Here is a 26,643-nt window from a genome sequence, read left to right as displayed (position 1 = left end):
TGAAACATGTCTTTATGGGAGGCAGAATGTCCGTGAATTCCATATACATCCTATTATAAAACAGAGGATGGGCCCTGGGGGAGAACTAAAGGGAGGCAGGCCCCAGGTTCATTGGATTTGGTGATAAACGTATTCCCTCTCTTTGTAATTGCTTTCCTCCTAAAAGTCCTATGAAAAAAAACCCAGACCAGAGTATAGTCAAATGAACAAATTATCAATTGTTACCAAAAATAATGCAGGTAGCACCTTATTAAACCTTTGGCTTTTTAAGAGGGATTGACCTTTCCTTCAAGGCCCCAGTCGCATACTTTGTGTCCGATGTTTCGACTGAGTCAAGTTCCTGCCGGTACCTGGAGACGGTCTGTGGGCTTGCTCCTGGGGAAACAGCCCATCTCATCCCTCCTAGACACCCTCTCAAGATTTAATTGCCTCCCATCGATCGGTATAGACAGACGAGTGCTGCCCTTCCCTGTCCATTCACTCTGTTCCCCTCCCTTCGGACAGATTTACGAGCTGCAGTGTGACCTTAGAGGCAGCAGGGGGCAGTGTGAGCATATGACAGAGCTGAGGGTTAGCCATACATACAGCACTGGAGGAGAGACAATGGTTGCTCTACACACATTCACACCTGTAACACACAAACACATTGACATAGAACATACATTTAACACACACACACAAACATACTGAGACAATATCTTCTGATATAGACCATCACTGCCACCATTTTAGGTTTTATTTATTCGCACCAAAGAAAATAAGACAAAACTGTACAGATTTTTAAAAAAATGTTAAAAAAAATGTAAAAACGGTGCGCAGGTGAGATTAGAAGCCCAAAAGGGTTTATAGGAAAACCACACCACAGACGCAAGTAAAACAAATTTTAAAAAGTGTGTTCAATCAGTTAAACAAAGCAAATGAATTATAATTGTACATAATTTAAGCAGTTAACAAGAATAAACATGTTTGATAATGTGCGTGTGCATGTAAGTGTGAGGTTACACAGAGGGGATTTTTTTCTGGAGTTTGTTTCACTGGAGAAAAACTCCTGGCCCCTCCATGTGGTAGACTGGATGTGATACTAGTATAGTCTTGGGCTTCCTACATCCAGAAAGTGTGAATGTGTACAGTAAGTGTCAGTGCTCTTCAGTGTGATGTGGAGGAGTTTGATGAGACATAAAGAAGCCATGACAGCTTTCCCCCTGTAGGAGAGGCCAAACCCAGAAGAGGGGAAAATGAGTGGCAAGATGGGTAAGAGATGGTTTAAGAGACAGGATTAAAAGAGAGACCAGTGAGAGATGAGATTGAGAGGCAGATACATAAGCGAGAGAGGGAGGGAGGTACAGCATAATTATCATGCACCAACTCCCCTCCTCCAACACACACACTAAATCACATTGTATCCAGGCTGTATCACATGCGGTCGTGATTGAGAGTCCCATAGTGCGGCGCAGAATTGGCCCAGCGTCATCCGGGATTGGCTGTCATTGTAAATAAGAAATTTGTTCTTAACCGTTTTGCCAAGTTAAATAAGGTAAAAAAATGTGCGTCGTAAACAGGCGTAGACTAACCGTGAAACGCACACACACAGCTTATTCACCCAGTCCTAGCCTACCCCGTCCACTACTACTAGGTTACTGACCCCACCACACCCTAACCTATCCTACCAGTACCCTCATCCAATCTCTCCACTCGTTCCCTCCCCCCATGGGAGCTGGTACAGCTGGACAGTAAGAGATCCTCCCAGGGCTCACAGCAGTCACAGACAGAACCAGGACAGAACAGATGTAGAGCTGGTACCGGTCCAACTCTGCTCCTAACTCAACAACACTGACTTCAGAAGTTCCCCTTTGTGCCCCTCTGTCTAGGTGGGTTATGAGCCTTTGCGGGTCAGCTGTTCCCTATGTGACCGGAAACTGCCAGTGGCCAGCCAGTGAGACAACCCCATTGCAGATCATGTCTGTTTGAAGGTGTGTGTGTGTGTGTGTGTATGTGCACATGAGAAAGAGCTCTCATTACAGCAATACATAAAAAGCCTGCTAAAACCTAAACCCAACATATTATGACTCCATTTAAAAGGAGGAAACCATAACAGCTGGGTATTTCACTATAAAAACATGTTGAGACCCACAGAGGGAGAGAGAGAAAGAGAGGGGGGAATAGCAAGAAAGAGAGTCAGACAAAGAGAGCTCCAGTTGCAAGCTAATGTAATTGGCAGTGTCGTTAAGCCACTTTGCCATTATATTCTTGTTGAAATTTGCTGCTTATTTCGAAGTCGCAGAGAACTGTTTTCTATTCACCCGGATACAATTAGGAACCAACATTGTCTCTAGAACCCTCATACTTATTTAACTCGAGTTAGCGGGTGCCCCGGCAAAATGCATCGCAGAAAACATAATTGCAATAGTTAAACATGCATGAAGTCATAAAATGAAAGTTTGCCAGTGCAATGCGAGGCAGGGAGGGAGTGTTGGGAAGTGATATCTTAGAGGAGCTGGTGCTGAGTGTCATGGCGAGACTCATCAGTGGTGTTTTAGGGAAACCGTTTACTGTTTAAGAACCAAAATGGAAGCAAACTATTGGAGAGTTTCTTTTGGACAAATTCCGGTAAGTCCCTACCCGTTTCGTTTGCTTCCATTTAAGAAACATTTTGCAACAGAAATCGGTGGAATGAATACATGCCTGGACTGTGGAGGAAGATTTAACTAAACTCTACTGCTGTGCGTTGATTAAGCCTGAGGAGGTGTGGTATATGGCCACTATACCACGGCTAACGGCTGTTCTTAGAAACGACGCAATGCAGAGTTCCTGGATAAAGCCCTTAGCCGTGGTATATTGGCCATATATCACAAACCCTGAGGTGCCTTATTGCTATTATGAACTGGTTACCAATGTAATAAGAGCAGTAAAAATACATTTTGTCATACCTGTGGTATACGGTCTGATATACCACACCTTTCAGCCAATCAGCATTCAGGGCTCGAATCGCCCAGTTTATAATTAACAATATAGTACTATAAACAGTGAGCAGTGTTGGCTGGCACAGGACTAATGGACCACACACAGTGCACCACTTCACTATGTGCATACTGGAGAAACACTGAGCTACTGTATGGAATGGATTAATGACCATGGGTATATAAAACAGAGCACACATTTCATTCTACTGCAAGAGTGGTGCGTCTTTTAAAACAAGTCTTTGACTTTTGGGGATACTTTGAAGGTTGTGTAGCTCGTAGTTATACAATACATCCGTAATGGTATTCATCCCCTTTTAATGAAATGAGTTGTGAGAGGCCCGAGTCTCCGTGCCATTGGAGCCAGGCCATCTCCTATGGAAGTGCACTCTCCTGTCCCAACCCACTGACTAACTAATGACATGGTGCTATTGTCCTTGGGAAGAAATCCTCCCCCTTTCCAGGAAGCATTTCATATAATTCATGTATATTTATAGGGAGATGGAACTCATAAACTGATCCATCAGTTTCCGGGGGACACGAGTGTCTGTGGCTCTGTATTATTTATGTAAAGAAGAGCACATGCAGAGGCTGGGGAGGATTATCAGTGCAACGCATGCAGGACATATTTAATTAGTTGATTGCTGCAGGCCTGGGTCTATGCTGACCGCATTACGATATACGACAGCTGGGCACTGGGCCCAACACATGCCCAACCTCTGAATACAGCTGTCATAATGCTGTCTAAACAGAACATACAGCAACAAAACAGAACAGTAGGCCGACGTGGACCTCTAAGGCCATTCCAGCAAAATCTCTTACGCAAGAGAAACACCCATTGCGTTCCTTCACATCCCCTCGTTTCATCTTAACTCTGTATTTTCCCAACACTTTTCCCACTGTTTTTCTCTCTGTCTCCAGGTGCCCCTCTGAGAGGGATTCTCCCTCTTTCAGTAGGAATCTATAGCGGTACCTTTATGGTGAAGAAGATTGTAAATACTGTACAGGCAACCACAGCTCACATGTTAAGGAATGAGTGCTTTAAAATCAGCCTGCCAGGCTTTGAGGGGAATGTCAAGTACTCAGCCTAATGTTCAGATTCAAAATAAATATCACCACCATGTTAAGAAAACAATCACAGCATTGCGCTATCTTGGAGAAAGAGATATAGGGACATCGCCGCTCTGGCTTTCATCCAAATGCCTCATCTGCAATCTAAACATCTGCCAGGTGGCTTGCTACACCATTCAGCCGCTCACTGGTCAATCACAGCTCAGGGACCTGATTGACAGATTGGAAAAGGGAGGTGTGTGAAACCTGGTCAGGCAGTAGTGTCTTTAGAACAGAACAAACACATAGATGTGGTAAAGGAGACAATGGAACGCAGACGTTGACCAGATTGGCACACATTCAACAAACCTGATCTAACAAAGTGGATATTCGTCAAATCCGTATTGATTTATCTATTATAACAAGCCCACAATGTGCTTACGTTTTGCTGAATAACATGTAGAAGTTCTCACTTTTCAGGTTTAGAAGAAGTGACTGGAAAATGCTAACTCTCGTTCGTATAAGATGGTAGCATAGCTAGCATAAAGAAATCATTGATGTAGTTAAAGTTGTTTTTAACTGTAATGCAGTTAATTGGCAACAATGACATGAACATGTGTTGGAGTTGACATCCATACAAGAATTATACTCAGATTTTTACCTCAACATAGTGAGAAACACACATATAAACAATAGCCTAAAATGTCAACATTCTTCTGGGGGGGGGAATGAGGAGACTCGGTATCTTTCCCCCACGTCTCTTTTCCTCCAGCGTTTCCATGGCAAATTCCATTGTTTGGTCGAGTTCAATTGACCTCCTTACCGCATCTATTAGTGGCTCAAGGGTCACGGAGATGAACATCTAATGTGGACTGTAGCATCATGCTGAGAGTAAGGGGTCTAGCACTCACTTTGGGAAAAAGAGAAGGAGGGAGGGGAGTGCAATGGAGAGGACTGAAATGGAGAGGGCTGCAGCCTTCTCAGACCCATGTTATCCATCTTAAACCCGATACCCGCAGAAATGTCTAACCGCAACTTGACCATCAACAACAATCTACAATGCATTATGCACCTTAACTCTGGGATGAAAAATTAAATGGCAACCAATTCGTCTACCCCGTAAGAATCACTGTGGAATTACACAGTAAAAAGGAAAAGCGGTGCAGTTCCATTGTGGCAGGTATAAATGGACTTTATTACAATGGCTTAATGCCTTGAGGTGGATTTCAGTAGCTCTGTGTATAACATCCCTAGGCCCAGTTTTTAAACATTTTAATGATCTGCATTCTGTAATCCTCTTTTTTTAAATTCAGGATCAGATCAATCTGGCTGTTTTTGAGCCGGTTTTTCAGAAAATACTCAGATAAGATGATTCTGATCCATACCAAAGTATTAAGCTCACAGAATGCGTATTTTCAGTGCTTTGAACAGTCCTACACCTTGCCATCTACTGGACTGGTTATGGTAGTACTTCTACACTGTCACTGGGAAACAGCGATGAGTAAACCACAAAAAAGGTAGCTAGATTAAAAATAAGAGCCTGCATACATCCCTTATTAATACACATTTGACACTGCTCATTATAACAACTGACCTTATACCCATACTGCAGTCAATTTAACATAATTAACCTTTGGATTACCAAATCCAATTATTCAGTTCTTTTGAAAAACTCTATGGATGGTCCCTGTTTGTTTGGGCCCTCCACAACATACATTTTTATTAAATTAGCCTAAATGGAAAGACCATCATTACCATGAGATCTCTTACGACAGGATGGGAGAGCTAAACGTAACCCTGAATCTCTGTAGCCCCTCTCTTCGCCACATTATGAGGATTGATGAGGATGGCGAGGAGTTTGTTTTGGGGGACGGTTGGCTTGTTAATCTGTTTATCAAAGTGTTTTGTAATCGACTACGTCTATATTCCAATATCCTCTGAGGGGTGCCCCTGATAACAATGTGTTAGTAATATCCATATCGCCGCCATATTCATATCACCGTACTATCCTCCATTCACCAAAATAGAAAACGACACATCATTTCCTCGGGGGTTGAGTTGCAGTGAGACCTCAGTGTTGACAACATGGCTATGTCTACAGTCTCTCTAATGCAGCCATGGCATAGAACAGTCCTTTGGGAGACAGAGAGCATGCAAGTGGAATCATGTTATGCTCGATGTTTGGAGGGTGGAAGGTGGGTTGACATTCCCTGTACCCCCCCCCCCCCCCCCCCCCCCTTCAGTTTGTGCCCGAGTGATGCATGTCGAGGTGAGATGTATCGGTGAGTGTAAACATACGATTCTTTTGCCCTTTTTCACACAGTATCTAATACACTGACTATAGCATGACTGTGGTAGGGCTTGTGTTTGTGTGCGTGCGCTCCATGGTCGTATCCTCTCCTGTTCATCTCTGTGTCTTAGCCCGGTGAGTTCAGCCGTGGGTCATGTTCTTCGATCAGGGAGGTTCAGAGGCCCGTCGGCACCCAGCTCCTCAACTAGGTGCTGTTCCTCACCGAGCAAAGAGTTACGGCAAGCAGCAGAGGACACTCAAGAAAGACTCCCAGCCAGCCCCCGCGGATGAAACCCAGCTCTCCCAAGTCCCGGGAACATCAACCATCAAAGGGATCCCACCCACTTTTCTTCAAAGCCACCAAATAGCACTACGCTACTGCATTGTGTCTGCGCTGCTTTTTCAAACTACGGACTTTGCTAGATGCGTCGACATACCCTTTTGGGCTGGGTTAATACCATGGTAACCGATTCCAACATTTTGGGTTAGTATTTGAAGAGCACTCACCTCGATCACTCGGGAGTCAAAGTCATCGTAAGTCTCTAAAAAAAAGAAAGGAAAATAAGGTAGTAAAAAACAGAGTAACATGGAGGTAAAAGGTGACTTCCAGTGGCATGAAATGACACGTTAACCCAGGTTACAGTTTCCAATAAACAATACATGTAATAAAATCAAATAAAATACATTTTATATGACCTTTATGAGAAGAATTATTTGGACTGATAAAGTCCCTGTTTCCCCAATGTGAATACCTGTGCTGATTGGGTTTTTGAGGTAAATTCAATCCAAACAAATGGGCCTTAGATTACATGTGTAATAGGAGCCATAGAAGCAACTCAGAGCTAATCAAAGCAAATTAGCAGTCTGCTTTTAGAGAGACAAATAAAGGGGTGATGAGGCAGATTTCTCAGAGGGAGAGAGGATAAGGTTTATTGACTTATTTGATGGCATGGGTAAATCGGACTTGCTTATTAGTGTACTCAAACGCTAAAACAGTAGAGAATGTCTGTGGTAAACCCATAGAAATCCAAAACAAATTGTTAACAAACACATGACATTCACTACATGGGGCTAGTTTAAATGGAAGGTTTTACGGTAGGTCACCATAACAGTATTAATTTTTCCACTTTTGATGCCAGGTAAATAAATCCAGTAAGGTAAATCTGTCAAAGATTTAGCTCAAGTTTGCCTACAGCAACATGTCAGTCATTCCCTCAATACACTCTAACATGGGATTCTAACAGAGACAGGTGGCGACAGGACATTTCCTGGATTTAAGAGCGAGGCTTGGTGAAGGTATCTGTGAGGAGGTGGGGTAACCCTAGCATGAGAAAGAGGAGGGTGAAGCTCAAAGGTCAAGCATTCCCAGCTCCTATCCAGAGCTGTGATTTAGGCTCCCGTCCACACCACTGCATGGTAATCCATCACTGTGGTGACTAGCAGACAGAGAGAGCGCAATCAGAAGGCAGGAAATGTAATAACCAACCCAGCCCTGCCCAGAAGAGGAAATAAATATACTCTACCGTTAAAAGTTTGGGATCACTTAGAAATGTCCTTGTTTTGAAAGAAAAGCACATTTTTGTCCATTAAAATATCGAATTTATCAGAAATACATTGTAGACATTGTTAATGTTGTAAATGACTACTGTAGCTGGAAACGGCAGATTTTTTTATGGAGTATCTACATAGGCATACAGAGGCCCATTATCAGCAACCATCACTCCTGTGTTCCAATGGCACGTTGTGTTAGCTAATCCAAGTTTATAATTTTAAAATGCTAATTGATCATTAGAAAACCCTTTGCAATTATGTTAGCGCAGCTGAAAAATGTTGTCCTGATTAAAGAAGCTATACAACAGGCCTTTAGAGTAGTTGAGTATCTGGAGCATCAGCATTTGTGGGTTTGATTACAGGCTCAAAATGGCCTGAAACAAAGAACTTTCTTCTGAAACTCAGTCTATTCTCGTTCTGAGAAATGATGGCAATTCAATGCGAGAAATAGCCAAGAAACTGAAGATCTCATACAATGCTGTATACTACTCCCTTCACAGAACAGCGCAAACTGGCTCTAACCAGAATAGAAAGAGTGGGAGGCCCCGGTACACAACTGAGCAAGAGGACAAGTACATTAGAGTGTCTGGTTTGAGAAACAGACGCTTCATTGGTCCTCAACTGGCAGCTTCATTAAATATACCCGCAAAACACCAGTCTAAATGTCAACAGTGAAGAGGCGACTCTGGGATGCGGACCTTCTACTTTTGAACAGTAGTGTATGTATAAAATAAATCCTGGCCGTGCGGTGTGAGGACGACTTCAATTCAACAGAGATTGTTCTGTCTGTGGTGTTACCTTAATAACAGTGGTAGTGGGAGGGGGATGAGGAAAGGTTGGAGAGACAGGTGAACAATACCCATTTGATACCAGTGTTCATCTCACAGGGAGATGAGGGGATGCAGAGACAGTGTGAAGACATAACTGAAAGAGAACTCTATGACAGAGGAACACCATCAATATGTTACTCAGGCAACTTACTTATATTCTCCAGTTCTGCAGTTCTGAATGTTTAAGCTTTTTGACTACTTTAGTATTCCAAGCCCTAAATAAGATGCCCCTCGGAGGGGTGATGGGCCAGATGGACAGAGCTGCGAAACGAGAGAGGAGGGAAGGGGTGAGTGGGTGGTAGAGGGATCTAAATGTGGTCAAAGCCGCACTGTCCCTTCTGTTAAATCTTGCTCTCCATCAGTCATGAGGTGCTAATGGGCCTGCATACAGGGCTATCCCTCAGACCTAGACAGCCCCGCTCACCCTTCCTCCTTTAAAATCACTTTTACACGTTATCTAGAATCTATCAACAGGCCTTGATCTCAAACATAATTTTAAAAAATGTCAAAGACCTAATATATAATTTTAAATGTCAAAGACTTGATCAAAATAATCTCAAAGTTATTTGATAATTTCAAAGAAATATTATTTATATATAATGAATTTAAATCACAGGTTTTAGTTAGCCTTAGTGTTAGAGAGGGTTGGTGGGAGGGGAAGGGTCTCTAATGGGAAAGAGACCTGTCAGTCTGTCTGGCCTTTCATTGTGTTTTGCTAGGCTCTGTTGGCTCTCAGGACGTCAAGCAGGAAACTGCTAGCTCCAGGTGACATTTGCCCTTTCCAGACAGAGGTACGGGCTGTGCTCTCCCCAGTGGATTGAGCCTTTACCGTGTGGTGCAGCGTTTGAAAGGCGCCGAGTTGTGGAGGCTGTTGGCATTTGGAGCTTTCAGAAGGAAAAGAGTGACCCAACCTGCCATTTCACTACCACCAGGGGTATTGATTACCAGAGCAGATAGAATGCTGGGAGAAATGGCCCAGTGTTGTGAATATGTCTGGCTGGAGGAATACTCTCGGTCATTACTATAGTACAGCTAGGCCAGAGGTGACGCATGGAAGCAAGTCAGAGTGTGTATGATGAATGCAGAGCTCTTTGCTTCAATAATATAGCAACAATATTCAATCTGATCCAAAGCAATGCTACTACACAATAATAGTGTTTGATGGAAAAACAGACCTTCAAAGTACACTGCTCAAAAAAATAAAGGGAACACTTAAACAACACAATGTAACTCCAAGTCAATCACACTTCTGTGAAATCAAACTGTCCACTTAGGAAGCAACACTGATTGACAATAGATTTCACATGCTGTTGTGCAAATGGAATAGACAAAAGGTGGAAATTATAGGCAATTAGCAAGACACCCCCCAAAACAGGAGTGATTCTGCAGGTGGTGACCACAGACCACTTCTCAGTTCCTATGCTTCCTGGCTGATGTTTTGGTCACTTTTGAATGCTGGCGGTGCTCTCACTCTAGTGGTAGCATGAGACGGAGTCTACAACCCACACAAGTGGCTCAGGTAGTGCAGTTCATCCAGGATGGCACATCAATGCGAACTGTGGAAAAAAGGTTTTCTGTGTCTGTCAGCGTAGTGTCCAGAGCATGGAGGCCCTACCAGGAGACAGGCCAGTACATCAGGAGACGTGGAGGAGGCCGTAGGAGGGCAACAACCCAGCAGCAGGACCGGTACCTCCGCCTTAGTGCAAGAAGGTGCACTGCCAGAGCCCTGCAAAATGACCTCCAGCAGGCCACAAATGTGCATGTGTCAGCATATGGTCTCACAAGGGGTCTGAGGATCTCATCTCGGTACCTAATGGCAGTCAGGCGACCTCTGGCGAGCACATGGAGGGCTGTGCGGCCCCACAAAGAAATGCCACCCTACACCATGACTGACCCATCGCCAAACCGGTCATGCTGGAGGATGTTGCAGGCAGCCGAACGTTCTCCACGGCGTCTCCAGACTCTGTCACGTCTGTCACATGTGCTCATGTGCTCAGTGTGAACCTGCTTTCATCTGTGAAGAGCACAGGGCGCCAGTGGCAAATTTGCCAATCTTGGTGTTCTCTGGCAAATGCCAAACGTCCTGCACGGTGTTGGGCTGTAAGCACAACCCCCAACTGTGGACGTCAGGCCCTCATACCACCCTCATGGAGTCTGTTTCTGACCGTTTGAGCAGACACATGCACATTTGTGGCCTGCTGGAGGTCATTTTGCAGGGCTCTGGCAGTGCACCTCCTTGCACTAAGGCGGAGGTAGCGGTCCTGCTGCTGGGTTGTTGCCCTCCTACGGCCTCCTCCATGTCTCCTGATGTACTGGCCTGTCTCCTGGTAGCGCCTGCATGCTCTGGACACTACGCTGACAGACACAGCAAACCTTTTTGTCACAGTTTGCATTGATGTGCCATCCTGGATGAACTGCACTACCTGAGCCACTTGTGTGGGTTGTAGACTCCGTCTCATGCTACCACTAGAGTGAGAGCACCGCCAGCATTCAAAAGTGACCAAAACATCAGCCAGGAAGCATAGGAACTGAGAAGTGGTCTGTGGTCACCACCTGCAGAATCACTCCTGTTTTGGGGGGTGTCTTGCTAATTGCCTATAATTTCCACCTTTTGTCTATTCCATTTGCACAACAGCATGTGAAATTTATTGTCAATCAGTGTTGCTTCCTAAGTGGACAGTTTGATTTCACAGAAGTGTGATTGACTTGGAGTTACATTGTGTTATTTAAGTGTTCCCTTTATTTTTTTGAGCAGTGTATGTGCAATAGGAATGTGCATCTTTCCCTTTCAAAACGATTCGATACGTATCTAGAAACATGGGCATCCATACAATACAGGAACGATATGTTTTAGTTTGAAACGATTGTGTAATTCGATTTGATTAGGGAAACGATTCAATGCACTAACATTTGTTGCATAAACACATTCATTCTCCATTCGAAATGTAAATCTGCTGCTGATGGAGCTCATGAGCTGCGCCTTTGAGCAGGATCTTTCTGAGCTGACGTGTGTGTGTGTGTGTGTGTGTGTGTGTGTGTGTGTGTGTGTGTGTGTGTGTGTGTGTGTGTGTGTGTGTGTGTGTGTGGGGAGGGGGGGGGGGGGGGGGGGGCATCTACCACCCCACTGTCAGTTAGGGGGCAATGTTTGCCTTTTGCCCCCCCCCCACATACACTTTTGATCTGAAATCACCATCACCCATTAATTAATTTAACATTTTTGCAGATTAAAAGTTTGAGCTAGTAATGTATAATATTTATCTTAAAAAATGCCATAGCCATTTAATACAAAGCACAACTTTGGATTTCACCCCCATCTCATTATCGAATGGTTAAGACCGTATGGAAGCTGATAGACTCGGAGTGAGTGTCTCTTCTTCCACTTCAACCACGCAGTGCGGGCAACAAAAGTGATTGCGGTCCTCGTTAATAAATGATCAATCAAAGGATCTCTCTGTGCTCCGTTCATCTTTGCCTCAATCCTGACTAGTCTCCCAGTCCCTGCCACTGAAAAGACATTCCCACAGCATGATGCTCCCACCCCGCTTCCCCGTAGGGATGGTGCCAGGTTCTCCAGATGTGACGCTTGGCATTCAGGCCAAAGAGTTCAATATTGGTTTCATCAGACCAGAGACTCTTGTTTCTCATGGTCAGAGTCTTTAGGTGCCTTTTGGCAAACACACAAAGTGGGCTGTCATGTGCTTTTACTTAGGAGTGGTTTTCGTCTGGCCACTCTACCTTAATGCCTGATTGGTGGAGTGCTGCAGAGATGGTTATCCTTCTGGAAGGTTCTCCCATCTCCACAGAGGAACTTTAGAGCTCTGTCAAAGTAACCATCGGGTTCTTGGTCACCTCCCTGACCAAGGCCCTTCTCCCCCGATTGCACAGTTTGGCCAGGCAGCCAACTCTAGGAAGAGTCTTGGTGGTTCCAAACTGCTTCCATTTAAGAATGATGGAGGCCACTGTGTTCTCTGGGACCTTCGATGGCACAGACATTTTTTGGTACCCTTCCAAAGATCTGTGCCTCGACACAATCCTGTTTCGGAGCTCTACGGACAATTCCGTCGACCTCATGGCTTGATTTTTGCTCTGACATGAACTGTCTACTGTGGGAAATTATATAGACAGGTGTGTGCCTTTCCAAATCATGTCCAGTCAATTGAAACAGGATGCAGATGAGCTCAATTTCAAAATTGAGTCTTATAATAAAAGTGTCCGAAATGTTATATAAAAGTATTTCTGGATTAAAAAATATATTATAATAATACATTTACAAAAAATTCTAAAAACCTGTTTTCGCTTGGTCATTATTGGGTATTGTGTGTAGATTGTGTCGGAATTTTTTCTTATTTAATCCATTTTAGAATAAGGCTGTACCATAACAAAATGTGGTAAAAGTCAAAGGGTCTGAATACTTCCTGAAGGCACTGTATGTGCCAGATCAGGAATAGGCCTACCTCTCGTTGGCCAGCGTGCAGTTTGACTAGGCTATTGATATTGCCTGGGGTTGTTCAGCATGCAAAATTACTTCTAGATCAATGACTGTCAACATAATGACATGCTTAGTTTGACAGTGAAGGAGGGGACGCGGTCGTCACAGAAGATGAGGTATTTTCGGGAGGTAGAAAAAAAGTCATGAGCTAAAAACTGCCAATTCATAACATTTAATCTATTTTCTTACCGATGCATGCTACATTTGGATCGCTCATATTTTAAACATTTGAACCGGGGTCCGATGTGTATTGGGGAAATCATTATATCCCTAATGTGCATGCTTTACACGCACAGTACCTCCGTTGGGTCCAGGGTCAGGGGGCCCCAGACTGATGCCGCCCCAGGAGTTGCCAGTCCACCCTCGCTCCCTCTTCACCCTCATCTTCCTCCTGCGATCCCATTCGTCACGCTGTCGCAGAAGCTCTGCCTGCAGTTCCTGTTGCTCTGACTCCCCGCGGCGAGACATGCTCTGTATGGTCCCGCTCTTCAGGATGGGCGAGTTCAACCCCGGCCACAGGAACCCCCCGCGCCCTGAGAGAGAGAGACAGAGAGAGGGTAGGGGGTTTATTATGGGAAGGAGCATTCATTTGTCCTAAACGCTCCACTGCACTAACTCAAACGAAGCACTAACTTCAACTTTATTATACGTTACAGACTGTATAAAGAATAGTCTTCAGAGACAGACAAACTGACGGGAGAAATGGGGCAATGATTACAGGGAGTAGACAGCACTTCAACCAGTGTGACGAGGTGCAGCCAAAAATCACAAGAACATTGGAAGAGAAGTCACGCCTATTCTCTTCCAATGCGGCACTGATTACACAATATTGTCACATCTGTAGGGTTTGATGGATTTGAACAGGGCCAGAAAAGAAAGAGGGAGACTGACTGGGCCGCAGACAGCTCAGCAGTAAAACACAACGAATTTCCACTTTTTAAACGGCACTGAGATAGATGAAAAGAGAAAGAGGACTAATCTGTTCATTTTAAATTAATGTAATTAATTAAAATACTACTGGTAACAGATTAGTAGTCTACTGCCCATTAACAGAAGGAAATTCAGATCAAACTTTAGCCATCAATATTCAAACTCGAAATCAGGTTGGGCATTAAAGACAGAAATATACATGATACCAACCAATCGTAGTGGGTATAATCTTTCTCCAACAAAGTCAAATGTTTGGGTTACAGGGATATATAAATAACTATGAATGAAATAGATCTAAAATAATATATCCATCGTACCCTCTCCGATGTTCTGGCCTCGGTTCAGATCCTTCTTCATCTTCCTCTTGGTCCTCTTCCCTCGGCCCTTTCGAGCACCGGCACCAGTCTCTGCCAGAACTCCCCTCCAAAGCTCCTCTGCTGTCACTGCAATGATAACACACAGAAAGGGGAATTTAATTGCCAAATCTGACTAATCTGGCAACCTCAATGCAGCATCTTTGTCCAGAATATTGAAAACTATCATCTGGTTGCCTGTAGGACACTGATAAAAAAAAAAAAGGTATTTAGAAAGGGGGTGCTTATATTTGTCCTGTTTCACACACCTGTACAAGTGTGTGGTGTGAAATGGAAATGTGTTTTTTGCATGTCTCAATCCCCATGAGACACACTCAGAGAGTGGGGTCACGACCAGGGATCATCTTAGCCTATATATGTTTTACCTACCTACAAAACTCTAGGAATAGAAAATTAGAACAACGCTAAAGAGTTTGAAATATATTGAATCTTCTCTTTGATGTAGCTTTACTTGTCTAGACCGAGAGAGTAAACAAGGAAACTTGAGGTTTTAACGTCGCTACAGGTCGCCCTTGTCCTCGCATACCTGAGTGTCTGAACACAGTCGGCATAATTTTACTATTTGCATGTACAAAATTGTTTTTCGACTTTAGTTTATAGAAGCAGCACAATCTCTCTGCAACAAGCCTGGGATCGACCTCCAACAAAAGAGCCCAGAAATTACAATCTGCATCTACAGTCATGCACTAATCAAACCTGCTAGAGCGCACTATGCATTCCAGCAAACAAACACCTGCTATTACTCAGAGAGCGACAATGCTAGATTGTTTTCCCCAAATAAAATCTATTTTCAGCCGGGCTGCTTGCTTCTCAAGGATTTAGAAGGAGATGCTCGGTGCAGCACAGAGAATCGATTAGGAGTTCATTAAAGCATGTGAAGGGAGATGTAACCAGTGTGTTTGAGAATTTAATGGAGCTTTGTACTACAGCAAAGCAACAAGGCACTAGGCTAATAAAAGCTATGATTGTCAAAGAGCCAAACCTTGCTTGAGGCTAAATCTCGTGTCCTTGCCGTGAGGAAAGTCTGAAAAGGGAGACCTAGATAGATAGTGTGGAAATGAATCCACACTAGATCAATGCACTTAACAATACTACTGGTCAATCAAAAAACTGGCCAATCAAAAACCTGGAACCTATGGTAGCAGCGCTTCAATAGTCTCACTCCTGGGGTGACAATGCACACCAACTTTGATTATTGTCCTCCGTCTCTCCGTTTGGATGGCACAACTATGCTACAGCAGATGCCAGTCATGCCACTAAAGGGATGAGGTATATAAAAACACTGAAAGGCATAAGAACAGGCCAGGCTTCCCTCTCTTACAGTATGCACGTTTGTTTTCCCTCACTTTGCCCATGGCAAGGAGACTTATTTGCTACAAGACTTAAATTAGGACGCAAACTAAAGCAGCTAACAGGCATACTTCATATCTAATCCAGTAACGTTTGTTCAGAGACAAAATATAATCAAACATTATCTCTGAACAGAGTTATGAGTATTAAACAAAAACATTCCAGCTCATCTCCAACAATGTCATGAACTAGTGGAAATATTATCTTCAAAGCACCAAGCCCTCGAGCAGAAGTCTGTTGAAAAGTTCATCACTCAGTGATACCTTTTCACAACAGTTCTTACATTGACACTGTGTACAAGCAGAGGGACCCTGTTTTCCCTTCTCCCTTGATTCCTTCTCTGTGGCCAATCAGTAAAGCTGGCCACTCAGATGTCTGACACCATCATTTGATTCTGCAATTTAAAATATATATGCATCAGCAGCATCTACTCTGCCACCAGTCAGTCAGCCAGTATTTTTCATTTGCAGTAGTAATGATCCTGTGTTCGGCTGCCACGACAAGCTATTAGAACGCCTGGCGTCAGGCAGAGAAACAATCATTTTTGAGTCCCACTGGGACAATTCATTTCCCTCATCTTTTTACATTAGTAAACCCAGCATCACATCAGCCTAGGTTTTAGCTCAACTTATGTGATAAAGGTAACTAACTAAAAGTAACATAGAATCTAGTGATAATTCTGCAATTCCACATCTTGTGGAAAAGTGGACCTTTTCCAATCAAAAAAAGAACCAAAGCAGTCTGCCTAAAGCAGTTCATCTGGATGTCAGTCAATTGTGAAAACCCATTGCTAAAAAATTATTTGCCAACAAAATATTTAAAAGAAGTGTTCCAGAAACATCATAGTATCCACCAAAGCAAAGTCTGATGATACAAAGCAATCAAAGTAACAATTTCTCTTGAGTATGTACACTGTGAATAGAAATATATGCTGAGAGAGTGTCAACTGAAAGTGGCAGGTTAATAAAGCGCGAGGAATGGTGGGTGTTTTTGGGTTTCCATGCATTGGCTGAGACGGAGCTGGTGGTGACAGATGTCGGAGCTGGTGGTGACAGACCCGGTCTCCCGGGTGGCGCAGTGGTCTAGGGCACTGCATCGCAGTGCTAGCTGCGCCACCAGAGTCTCTGGGTTCGCGCCCAGGCTCTGTCGCAGCCGGCCGCAACCGGGAGGTCCGTGGGGCGACGCACAATTGGCATAGCGTTGTCCGGGTTAGGGAGGATTTGGCCGGTAGGGATATCCTTGACTGAAGATGTAAAATGTAATAAAATGTATGCACTCTACTGTAAGTCGCTCTGGATAAGAGCGTCTGCTAAATGACTAAAATGTAAATGTATGTAGCATGAGTAATTATCTCAGTGAGATGCTGCAGGAAATAGTGTGGCTGACTGTCACTGCTGTGTTGAGCTGATAGACACACACCTTCCTGTGGAAGCTCTGCATTTGACAGGTTCAACCACTGTGAATAGGTATCACTTAGCGAGCTCAGGCCATTTTAAGTGAGTCCTATTAAAATGCTCAAGTAGTTATGCCTATATTATAGTGCTGCCTCTGGTAATACTGCGGCAGTATCAAGATATTACAGTCGTAGACCAGATCGGACTCAGAGATGATTAGCATTGTGAATATCAGCAACATTTTTGTGAGGGTTGAGCACATGTCAGAGCTGATGTCAGCAAATAATTATTTGATTTGTTCACTTGAAGAGCTTAGCTGACAATGATTGTATTGATTGGAAAGCTTCAATATTGGTGCTCTATCGACTCTAGAGAGTTAGGGAAAACCAGCACTTACGTTTGTTGAAGAAGCTGCTATGTCTGGTCTGTATCCAGGTAGCAGGGGCTGGTGGGGTAGCAGTCCATAGAGAGGCAGTGAGTCTGGCTAGGTGAGAGAGAGGCAGGGCGCCCCCTGCTGTCCAAAGTGGTGCTACCCCTGAAACACAGAGAGGTAATGCCATTTACTAGTGTAAAATGACCTAGAACAGTTATAAATTAGCTAATGCAAATTATTCTGTCTTGTTTATTCTGGGTGTTAATGATAGGTCCGGGACGATATCAGTATCGCGATACTCGTTAGTATCGTGGCAAGGAAACAAAACACGAAGCGGATTTAACTTGTTTGGGAAAATATCCCTAATGTTGAAAACAAACATCATTATGTTGTCATCCAGAACCACATGTACAGTCCCTCCGGAAAGTATTCAGAACTCTTCACTTTTTCCACATTTTGTTACATTATTCTAGAATGGATTAAATCGTTTCCCCCCCCTCATCAATCTACACACAATACGCCATAATGACAAAGCAAAAACAGTTTGTTTTTAGAATTGGCAGTGATTACAGCCTCGAGTCTTCTTGGGTATAACGATACACTGTATTTGGGGACTTTCTCCCATTCTTCTCTGCAGATCCTCTCAAGCTCTGTCAGGTTGGATGGGGAGCGTTGCTGCACAGCTATTTTCAGGCCTCTCCAGAGATGTTCGTTCAGGTTCAAGTCCGGGCTCTGGCTGGGCCACTCAAGGACATTCAGACTTGTCCCGATGCCACTCCTGCATCGTCTTGGCTGTGTGCTTAGGGTCGTTGTCCTGTTAGAAGGTGAACCTTCGCCCTGTCTGAGGTCCAGAGTGCTCTGGAACAGGTTTTCATCACAGATCCCTCTGTACTTTGCTCTGTTCATCTTTACCTCGATTCTGACTAACTGCTTCCATTTAAGAATGATGGAGGACACTTTTCTTGGGGAGCTTCAATGCTGCAGACATTTTTTGGTACCCTTCCCCAGATCTGTGCCTCAACAACAATCCTGTCTCGGAGCTCTATGGGCATGACCTCATGGCTTGGTTTTTGCTCTGAAATGCACTGTCAACTGTGGGACCTTATATAGACAAGTGTATGCCTTACCAAATCATGTCCAATCAATTGAATTTACCACAGGCGGACTCCAATCAAGTTATAAAAACATCTCAAGGATGATCAATGGAAACAGGATGCACCAGAGCTCAATAGCAAAGGGTCGGAAAACTTATGTAAATATGGTATTTCAGTTATTTATTTTTGCCAACATTTCTAAAACCACGTTTTTTCTTTGTGTGTAGATTGATGAGGAATTTTTCTATTTATTTAATCCATTTTAGAATAAGACTGTACCGTAACAAAATGTGAAAAGTGAAGCGGTCTGAATACTTTCCGAATGCACTATATGTGTATTTCACACAAATCTGAATATAATGCTTGTATGGATGTCAACCCCAATATATATGTTCATGCCATCATCACCAATCAACTGCATTACAGTAAAACGACTTTGGCTACCAACACCGATTTCTGTATTCTTGCTATGCTACCAGCTTATAGGAACAGGAGTTAGAATTTAGTAGTCACTTCTTCTAAAGCTGAAAAGGGACTTCTAAATGTTATGCAGCAAAAAACAAATATATCAAAATCGAACTTCATTATCCACATTGTTTACCTGTTACAATACATGAATCAAATCAAATTCAAATCCAATTCATGATGGGTTTGACGAATATCCAATTTGTTTGACCAGATTTGTTGAATGTGCGCCGATCCGGCGTCCTTCTTCTATCCACACGGTCTGCATTCTATTGAACTCTTTACCACATCGATGTCATGATATTTCTGGAATGTTTTATTCTCCCTGTCTATTTTTTTTATTTTGGTGATAGTTCTCAAAGATGATCTTGTTAAAAAATATATTGCTCCATTATATTTATGACAATTTATCTGGTTTTAGCCATTTACAGTTGAAATCGGAAGTTTACATAGACTTTGGTTGGAGTCATTAAAACTTGTTTTTCAACCACTCCACAAATTTCTTGTTAACTGTAAGTATACACTGAAAACTTTTAGCAACCTGAAAATTATTCCCCCCTCCAATGGCGGTGCGCCGCTGCTAAGTGCATATAAGGGAAACACTGGCATCCATTTGTGAGATTGGAAGGCACCCTTATAGCTCGCTCTCGTTCCAGTGTATTCAGTTTCTCCATCCATCACGCTACATGTGCTACAGAGAGAATATTCCATGGACCTCCAGAGCCTTCTGACCAACTACCTGCGATCTCTCCAGAGCAGAGAAGCAAGCTCCTCTGGTGGCAATGTTTTATGCACTATGTAAACTTCCTTCACTATGGCTGTTTGTCTGTGTGATGAAATACACTCACCAGACAGTTTATTAGGCACACCACCCCGTTCAGGTAAATGGATCGCTCCTACAGACAGTGAGTCATGTGGCCATGGCTTACTATATAAAGCAGGCAGACAGACATTCAGTTACTGTTCGATTGAACGTTAGAATGGGCAAAACATGGGACTTAAGTGACTTTGAGCATGGTATGAACGTCGGTGACAGGTTCGAGTGTCTCAGAAACGTCCGCCTCCCTGGGCTTGTCTAGGGTTTACTGAGAACGATGTAAAATACAAAAAAAAGGAGAATGCGAAGAATCGTGCAAGCTAACAGGCAGGCCACAAACAGACATAACGGCACAGTACAACAGTGGTGTGCAGAACCGCATCTCAGAACGCACAACTTATTGATCCTGCTGCTATTGCAGCGTTCTGAGATGCCGGGTTCCACTCCTATCAGCTAAAAACAAGAAGAAGCGGCTCCAGAGGGTACGCAATATCCAACACTGGACAATTGAGGAGCGGGAAAAACATTGCCTGGAACATGACAGCGAGTTCAGTTTACTTGAGTGGCCTGCACAGTCCCCAGACCTCAACGCAATACAGCATCTTTGGAATGAGACGGAACAGGCTGTTCACGTCAGCATGGACCAATATCCCTGTGGAATGTTTCCAACATATTGTAGAATACGCCGAAGAACTCAGGCTTTTCTGGAGGCAAAGCGAGGTACGACCCAGTGCTAGATGGGTGTACATAATAAACTGTCCGGTGAGTATATACCAGATGTGGCTAAAGATTAGGACAAATAGACATGTGAATATATACGGAACAAAAATATAAAACGCAATATGCAAGATTTTACTGAGATACAGTTCATAGAAGGAAATCAGTCAATTAATTTCGCGCTATCCTATGAATTTCATATGACTGGGCAGGGGTGCAGCAATGGGTGGGCATAGGCCCAACCATCAGCCAATCCAAATGAGTTTTCCCTACTAAAGTGCTTTATTACAGACAGAAATACTACTCAGCACCCCCTACCAGGCAAACCGTCGACCCCCATAATACCTTAGCAAAAAAACTATTAAAGTCTTGTCGTCTCATCAGTGGAATGATAACGGCAAGAAGAAGCAATCAACATTTTAAAATTAATTGGTAAATAGTTTCTCATTATGTTGACCTCCCCACATTATAAATGAGAAGAACTGTGAACTCTTACATAACCTAGTAGCTAGAAAGGTAACTCAAAACACATTTTCGCCAAGAAGCTGTTTAGCTGATTAAACAAATGTTAGCCATGTGTTGGCAAACATTTATGTCCAAGTCAAGAAAGATTACTGGTAGCCAGCGGCACTTGCCACACTGGTAGCCAATTCGCGGGTGCTTTTTCAAAGCCTATGTCAGACACTCCAGTGAGTGTAATACCAAAGACAGTAGCAACTCTAATTTGCTCAATATTATTTGAGAAATAAAAGGTGACATCATTAAAATAAATTGTTTTTTTCTAGTGTAGGTATGTAATTAAAAATGAGTTTATTCTGTTGTTGCTAGCAATATTCATAAAAACATAGCACTTTTTTATTTATTAACATTTTAGCGGACTCCGTGCAGTACCTTCGTCGACCCATGGCTGAATACCCCTGGCCTAGGCAACTAGTCATTGTCGTCACGCGATGGACCAGGCATTCATCAGAAAGCGATCCAAACGAAATACGGATAAGAATCCCATTATGATGGAATGGTTAGTTTTACATAGCTAGCTGGCTGTCTGGCTAAATGACAAGCTATAGCTAGCTAGTATTAGCCATAGCATAGTGTGCAGACTTTGTCTATGAAAATATACATTATTCCAATAGACTACACAGTTCAACATACAATCCGATTACATATTCTAGGGCCCTTTTTGGGTAAAACATCTGTGTGACAGTAATGTGTAATTTAGGAAATATATTCACCTCCCAGCGTAATTCGGAGGGCACAGCACACCCGTATGGACGCCGCCATCTTGATGTTGTGAAAGGTCCTGAATAGCATAACAGGTAGGCTGAAATGTGCCTGTTAACAATGAATATGATTGAGTTTGTAACTTTGTAATTGGGAAAAGAGATAACGTTACATTATTGATAAACTACAGGTAAATATGTTTAAAATGCATTTAGATGAAAGCTATATGAAATGTAATGAAAGTTATAGCTAATGAAGTACAGTGTTTTGATTTTACGTGTAAAGGCTCCATCTGTTCGACATCTGATATTGGTATATGGCTGACTGATTAATAATTACCCTATTATTCAGTGCGAGAGGGGGGGGGGGGGGGGGGGGGCACGTTTAAAAAACATTTTTTTATCAGGTTTTAAATGCTAATTTCTATAGATTTGTATTTTTTAAATGGAAAGAATACAGACAAATCTTAATTTACAAATGGGCAAATTTACAAGGCTAAGGGGGGCCTTACAGAGGTACAGTCCAATCAGTCTTAGTACTATGGCCATGAAATACTGTACTGAATACCAGTGTGAATGTTAATGTTGATATATTAAATTAAACAACCATTTTGTACTCTTTCCCTGCTACTGATTAATGTCCTAGTATTTTTCCCAATTCCCCTGTCAGGTTGTTACTACTGCTGCTCTACATACTGTATGGTTTAAAATTTAGCATAATATTTTCAACTTAAAATCTAGTTATAATACTTTAATAATAACCAGCAACATACACAGTCAAAAACTAAAAAAAAAAAAAAAGTAAAGTAGGCAAACTGAAATTATTATCAAAAACTATATATAATATATTCATGACTGCTTCTCTCTTGCATTAAGTTAAGTCATACAATAATTCAGATTGTGTCACAGTCTGTTGATTCACACTATCTTACCTGTTGGTTTGTGGCCTCTCTCTCTGCCCGTCTCTGTCAGGATTTCATATTTTCCTGTTATTTTACCAATGGTCCATCCCGAGAATAAAATCTAACATTTCTTATTGCATTTGTTATCATTAAAGTTATTGGTCATCTCTCAAGATCTTGTTTTAAATGTTTTATTTATGTCGTTGGATTTGAAACTGACTGAATCAAAGAGGCAAAAAAATAACCGGTTCAAATGAACAAAACACTTTATAAAACAAATTAAGGGTACATCAAGGCGTTCTTTGTTAACATAGGCTATTCATAGAAATGTTATGATAATTAAATAAATACAAATAAATCAAGCTTTTCACCAAATCAAATGTTCGTCAAAACACATAGGCTAGCCTACATCCTATCCAAATATAACCACAAAATAAAATAAATGTGAGCCTTCTGATGCTGAAGAAGATGGGGAGCATGAATAAAACTGCACCCAAGCTAAGAGGAGACCTGCACAGCACAGTGAAGAAAGTAAGGAAGATTGTGTGTCACTTTCACAAGTCAGGGGTCAATGATGACAAGCTACAGGGGTAGGTTATATGAAGGAAGAGTTAAGGAATGAGTTTAAGATAAAATTGGACTGCAGAGCTCAAGATGAAATTGGACTGCAGCACACGATGGAACAGTCTGGCAGATAAGGTAGATCTTGTGTGTAGCACAATGCTGTTTGCAATGGCATGGTAGGGGAACCCATCACTCGCAGTCATTTCTGCTACAATTTCATCCAGTGCTTGCGTCGGATTGAGGTAAAACTGCATCTTTCTAGGATGTTTTGCTGCAGTAGCTGAAGCGCCCTGTCTGCACTTGGGGGTGTAGGCCTGCATGTCAGATTAGTCCACTTGTCGAATATATAGGCTACATTTTATTATGCACTTGCATTTCTTACTGAAACTCTGCTACACAGTAGGTAGGCCTACCCTACTGGTAGACAGGGGCAGTTTTAGAAAGGTACGTTTGTTAAGGCAGTTTAGCAGTATCGTGGGCTGAATTTAGAACCATGTGGATGGCTCAGAGCCGGTGGGAAGGCTGTTTGATTGGCTGGCTGGCTTTCTTTAGGACTTTGAAGAGCACAGCTGCAGTTGTCGAACAGCACAACTTATCTCACAGTTGAGTAGACAAAAGCAGTGCAGACAAGAAGATGGCAAGACAACTGCTGTTTGACTTGAAAGGAAACTAAATTCGGTTTTAATCACGGTGCTGAGCTAGCTAATAGCTCATTTCTGTATGTTTGTTATAAAATGTTATGTATGTTCCTTATCGACTGAGATGAATGACACTACAGCAGCTACGGTGATAATGGCTGGAGTAATTTTTACTTGTATTTGCTGTTCTCCACAAAGTTTTTGAGAGCTTTTACATTTAGCAGAAATGCAGTAACGCCGCTTCCTTTGGGGGGCATCTTCCTTGGTGTCCTGCTCTAGATGGCACAGTAGAATTAGCTTCACAATGGAGACTGAAGTACTAATACTTTTAGCTTTAGATCTGAAGCATGGTAACGATTAACACTGTTAACGCAGGCACACTTCAAACTGTAAGACCGCTCATTTACATATCCCCTTGACCTTCAATCTCGAGTGATACTGGTTGGCTGTTAAACACAAGGGAGTTATGGACTATCATTAAAGGTGTCAGCCTCCAGTATTTATGCTGCAGTAGTTTATGTGTCGGGGGGCTAGGGTCAGTTGGTTATACCTGGAGTACTTCTCCTGTCTTATCCAGTGTCCTGTGTGAATTTAAGTATGCTCTCTCTAATTCTCTCGTTCTCTCTTTCTTTCTCTCTCTCTGAGAACCTGAGCCCTAGGACCATACGTCACGGCAAACCGGGCATGATGACTCCGTGCTGTCCCCAGTCTACCTGGCCTTGCTGCTGTTACAGTTTCAACTGCTCTGCCTGCGGTTATGGAACCCCTACCTGTCCCAGACCTGCTGCTTTCAACTCTTAATGACTGACTTTTATTCCTGATTATTATTTGACCATGCTTGTCATTTATGAACATTTTGAAAATCTTGGCTCTCTCTAATTTTCTCCTTCTCTCTTTCTTTCTCTCTCTCGGAGGACCTGAGCCCTAGGACCATACGTCAGGGCTGCCGGGCATGATGGCTCCTTGCTGTCCCCAGTCCACCTGGCCTTGCTGCTATTCCAATTTCAACTGTTCTGACTGCGGTTATGGAAACGCCACCTGTCCCAGACCTGCTGTTTTCAACTCTTAATGATCGGCTATGAAAAGCCAACTGAAAATTATTCATGATTATTATTTGACCATGCTTGTCACTTATGAACATTTTGAACATCTTGGCATAGTTCTGTTATAATCTCCACCCGGCACAGCCAGAAGAGGACTGGCCACCCCTCATAGCCTGGTTCCTCTCTAGGTTTCTTCCTAGGTTTTGGCCTTTCTAGGGAGTTTTTCCTAGCCACCGTGCTTCTACACCTGCATTGCTTGCTGTTTGGGGTTTTAGGCTGGGTTTCTGTACAGCACTTCGAGATATTAGCTGATGTACGAAGGGATATATAAAATAAACTTGATTGATTGATTGATTGTATAGCTCCATCTATTACATTTGGAGGGGGAGTCAACACTCAACATGTATCTAACTTTAACATGGATCAAATGTATTTATTTTAATAAATTAGGGCACATAGAAATTAACAGTTGATTGTAGTTCAATCCAATTTTCAATGCTATTTGTGATACAATTTGCTGATTTCCCATGGCCCCCCATGACTGACTTCTACAGATGCACAATCGAGAGCATCCTGTCGGGCTGTATCACCGCCTGGTACGGCAACTGCTCCGCCCACAACCGTAAGGCTCTCCAGAGGGTAGTGAGGTCTGCACAACGCATCCCCGGGGGCAAACTACCTGCCCTCCAGGACACCTACACCACCCAATGTCACAGGAAGGCCATAAAGATCATCAAGGACAACAACCACCCAAGCCACTGCCTGTTCACCCCGCTATCATCTAGAAGGCGAGGTCAGTACAGGTGCATCAAAGCAGGGACCGAGAGACTGAAAAACAGCTTCTATCTCAAGGCCATCAGACTGTTAAACAGCCACCACTAACATTTAGCGGCCGCTGCCAACATACTGACTCAACTCCAGCCACTTTAATAATGGAAATTATGTAAAAATGTACCACTAGCCACTTTAAACAATGTCACTTAATATAATGTTTACATACCCTACATTACTCATCTCATATGTATATGTATATACTGTACTCTATACCATCTACTGCATCTTGCCTATGCCGTTCTGTACCATCACTCATTCATATATCTTTATGTACATATTCTTTATCCCTTTACACTTGTGTGTATAAGGTAGTAGTTGTGGAATTGTTAGGTTAGATTACTTGTTGTTATTACTGCATTGTCGGAACTAGAAGCACAAGCATTTCGCTACACTCGCATTAACATCTGCTAACCATGTGTATGTGACAAATCAAATTTGATTTGATTTGACTGGTTTTTGGTCCCCCATTGGCACCCCCTCAGAAAATTCCTAGAACCGCCCCTGCCCGTAAGTCAAAACGGGGAGACAGTTTTAGGCCTATTAACTGCATTTCAAAGTAGTGTGTACAGTTTCAGCATAAACAACATGCATAAACAACAAGTAAATAAGATATGTTATTACAACAGAGCACGCACTCATAGACACACTGAGTGTTGATGTATATAGCAGAGCAGAAAATGCCATAGAGAAGCCAGATTTAGACCAAATAATTTAACAGTTCCATTTCACATCACGCTATACATAAAAATAATTTATCATAA

At 42.8% G+C, this 26,643-nt stretch overlaps 1 protein-coding gene and 1 long non-coding RNA gene across 2 annotated transcripts in view; one reads left to right on the top strand and one right to left on the bottom strand.

The window, feature by feature from the left end:
• LOC129858970 (28S ribosomal protein S5, mitochondrial-like) overlaps nucleotides 1-22,014 on the bottom strand; it is a 25,918-nt gene extending 3,904 nt beyond the window's left edge. Inside the window, exons 1-5 of the mRNA XM_055928243.1 lie at nucleotides 21,914-22,014; nucleotides 17,613-17,750; nucleotides 14,415-14,540; nucleotides 13,467-13,700; nucleotides 6,805-6,839 (exon numbers count right to left, since the gene is read on the bottom strand). Coding sequence (XP_055784218.1) covers nucleotides 6,805-6,839; nucleotides 13,467-13,700; nucleotides 14,415-14,540; nucleotides 17,613-17,750; nucleotides 21,914-21,992 — 612 coding nt within the window. The 5' untranslated portion in view covers nucleotides 21,993-22,014. The remainder of the gene's footprint in view (nucleotides 1-6,804; nucleotides 6,840-13,466; nucleotides 13,701-14,414; nucleotides 14,541-17,612; nucleotides 17,751-21,913) is intronic.
• On the top strand, nucleotides 19,735-26,643 carry LOC129858983 (uncharacterized). Its single transcript, XR_008760117.1, has 4 exons — nucleotides 19,735-21,433; nucleotides 21,556-21,699; nucleotides 21,901-21,997; nucleotides 24,651-26,643. It is a non-coding gene; the product is annotated as an uncharacterized LOC129858983 (long non-coding RNA).

The sequence above is a fragment of the Salvelinus fontinalis genome, chromosome 1 (genome assembly GCF_029448725.1).
Source record: "Salvelinus fontinalis isolate EN_2023a chromosome 1, ASM2944872v1, whole genome shotgun sequence".
NCBI classification, from domain to species: domain Eukaryota; kingdom Metazoa; phylum Chordata; class Actinopteri; order Salmoniformes; family Salmonidae; genus Salvelinus; species Salvelinus fontinalis.
The sequence above is the reverse complement of the archived record's forward strand: the minus strand, read 5'-3'. Positions and strand labels throughout refer to the sequence as shown.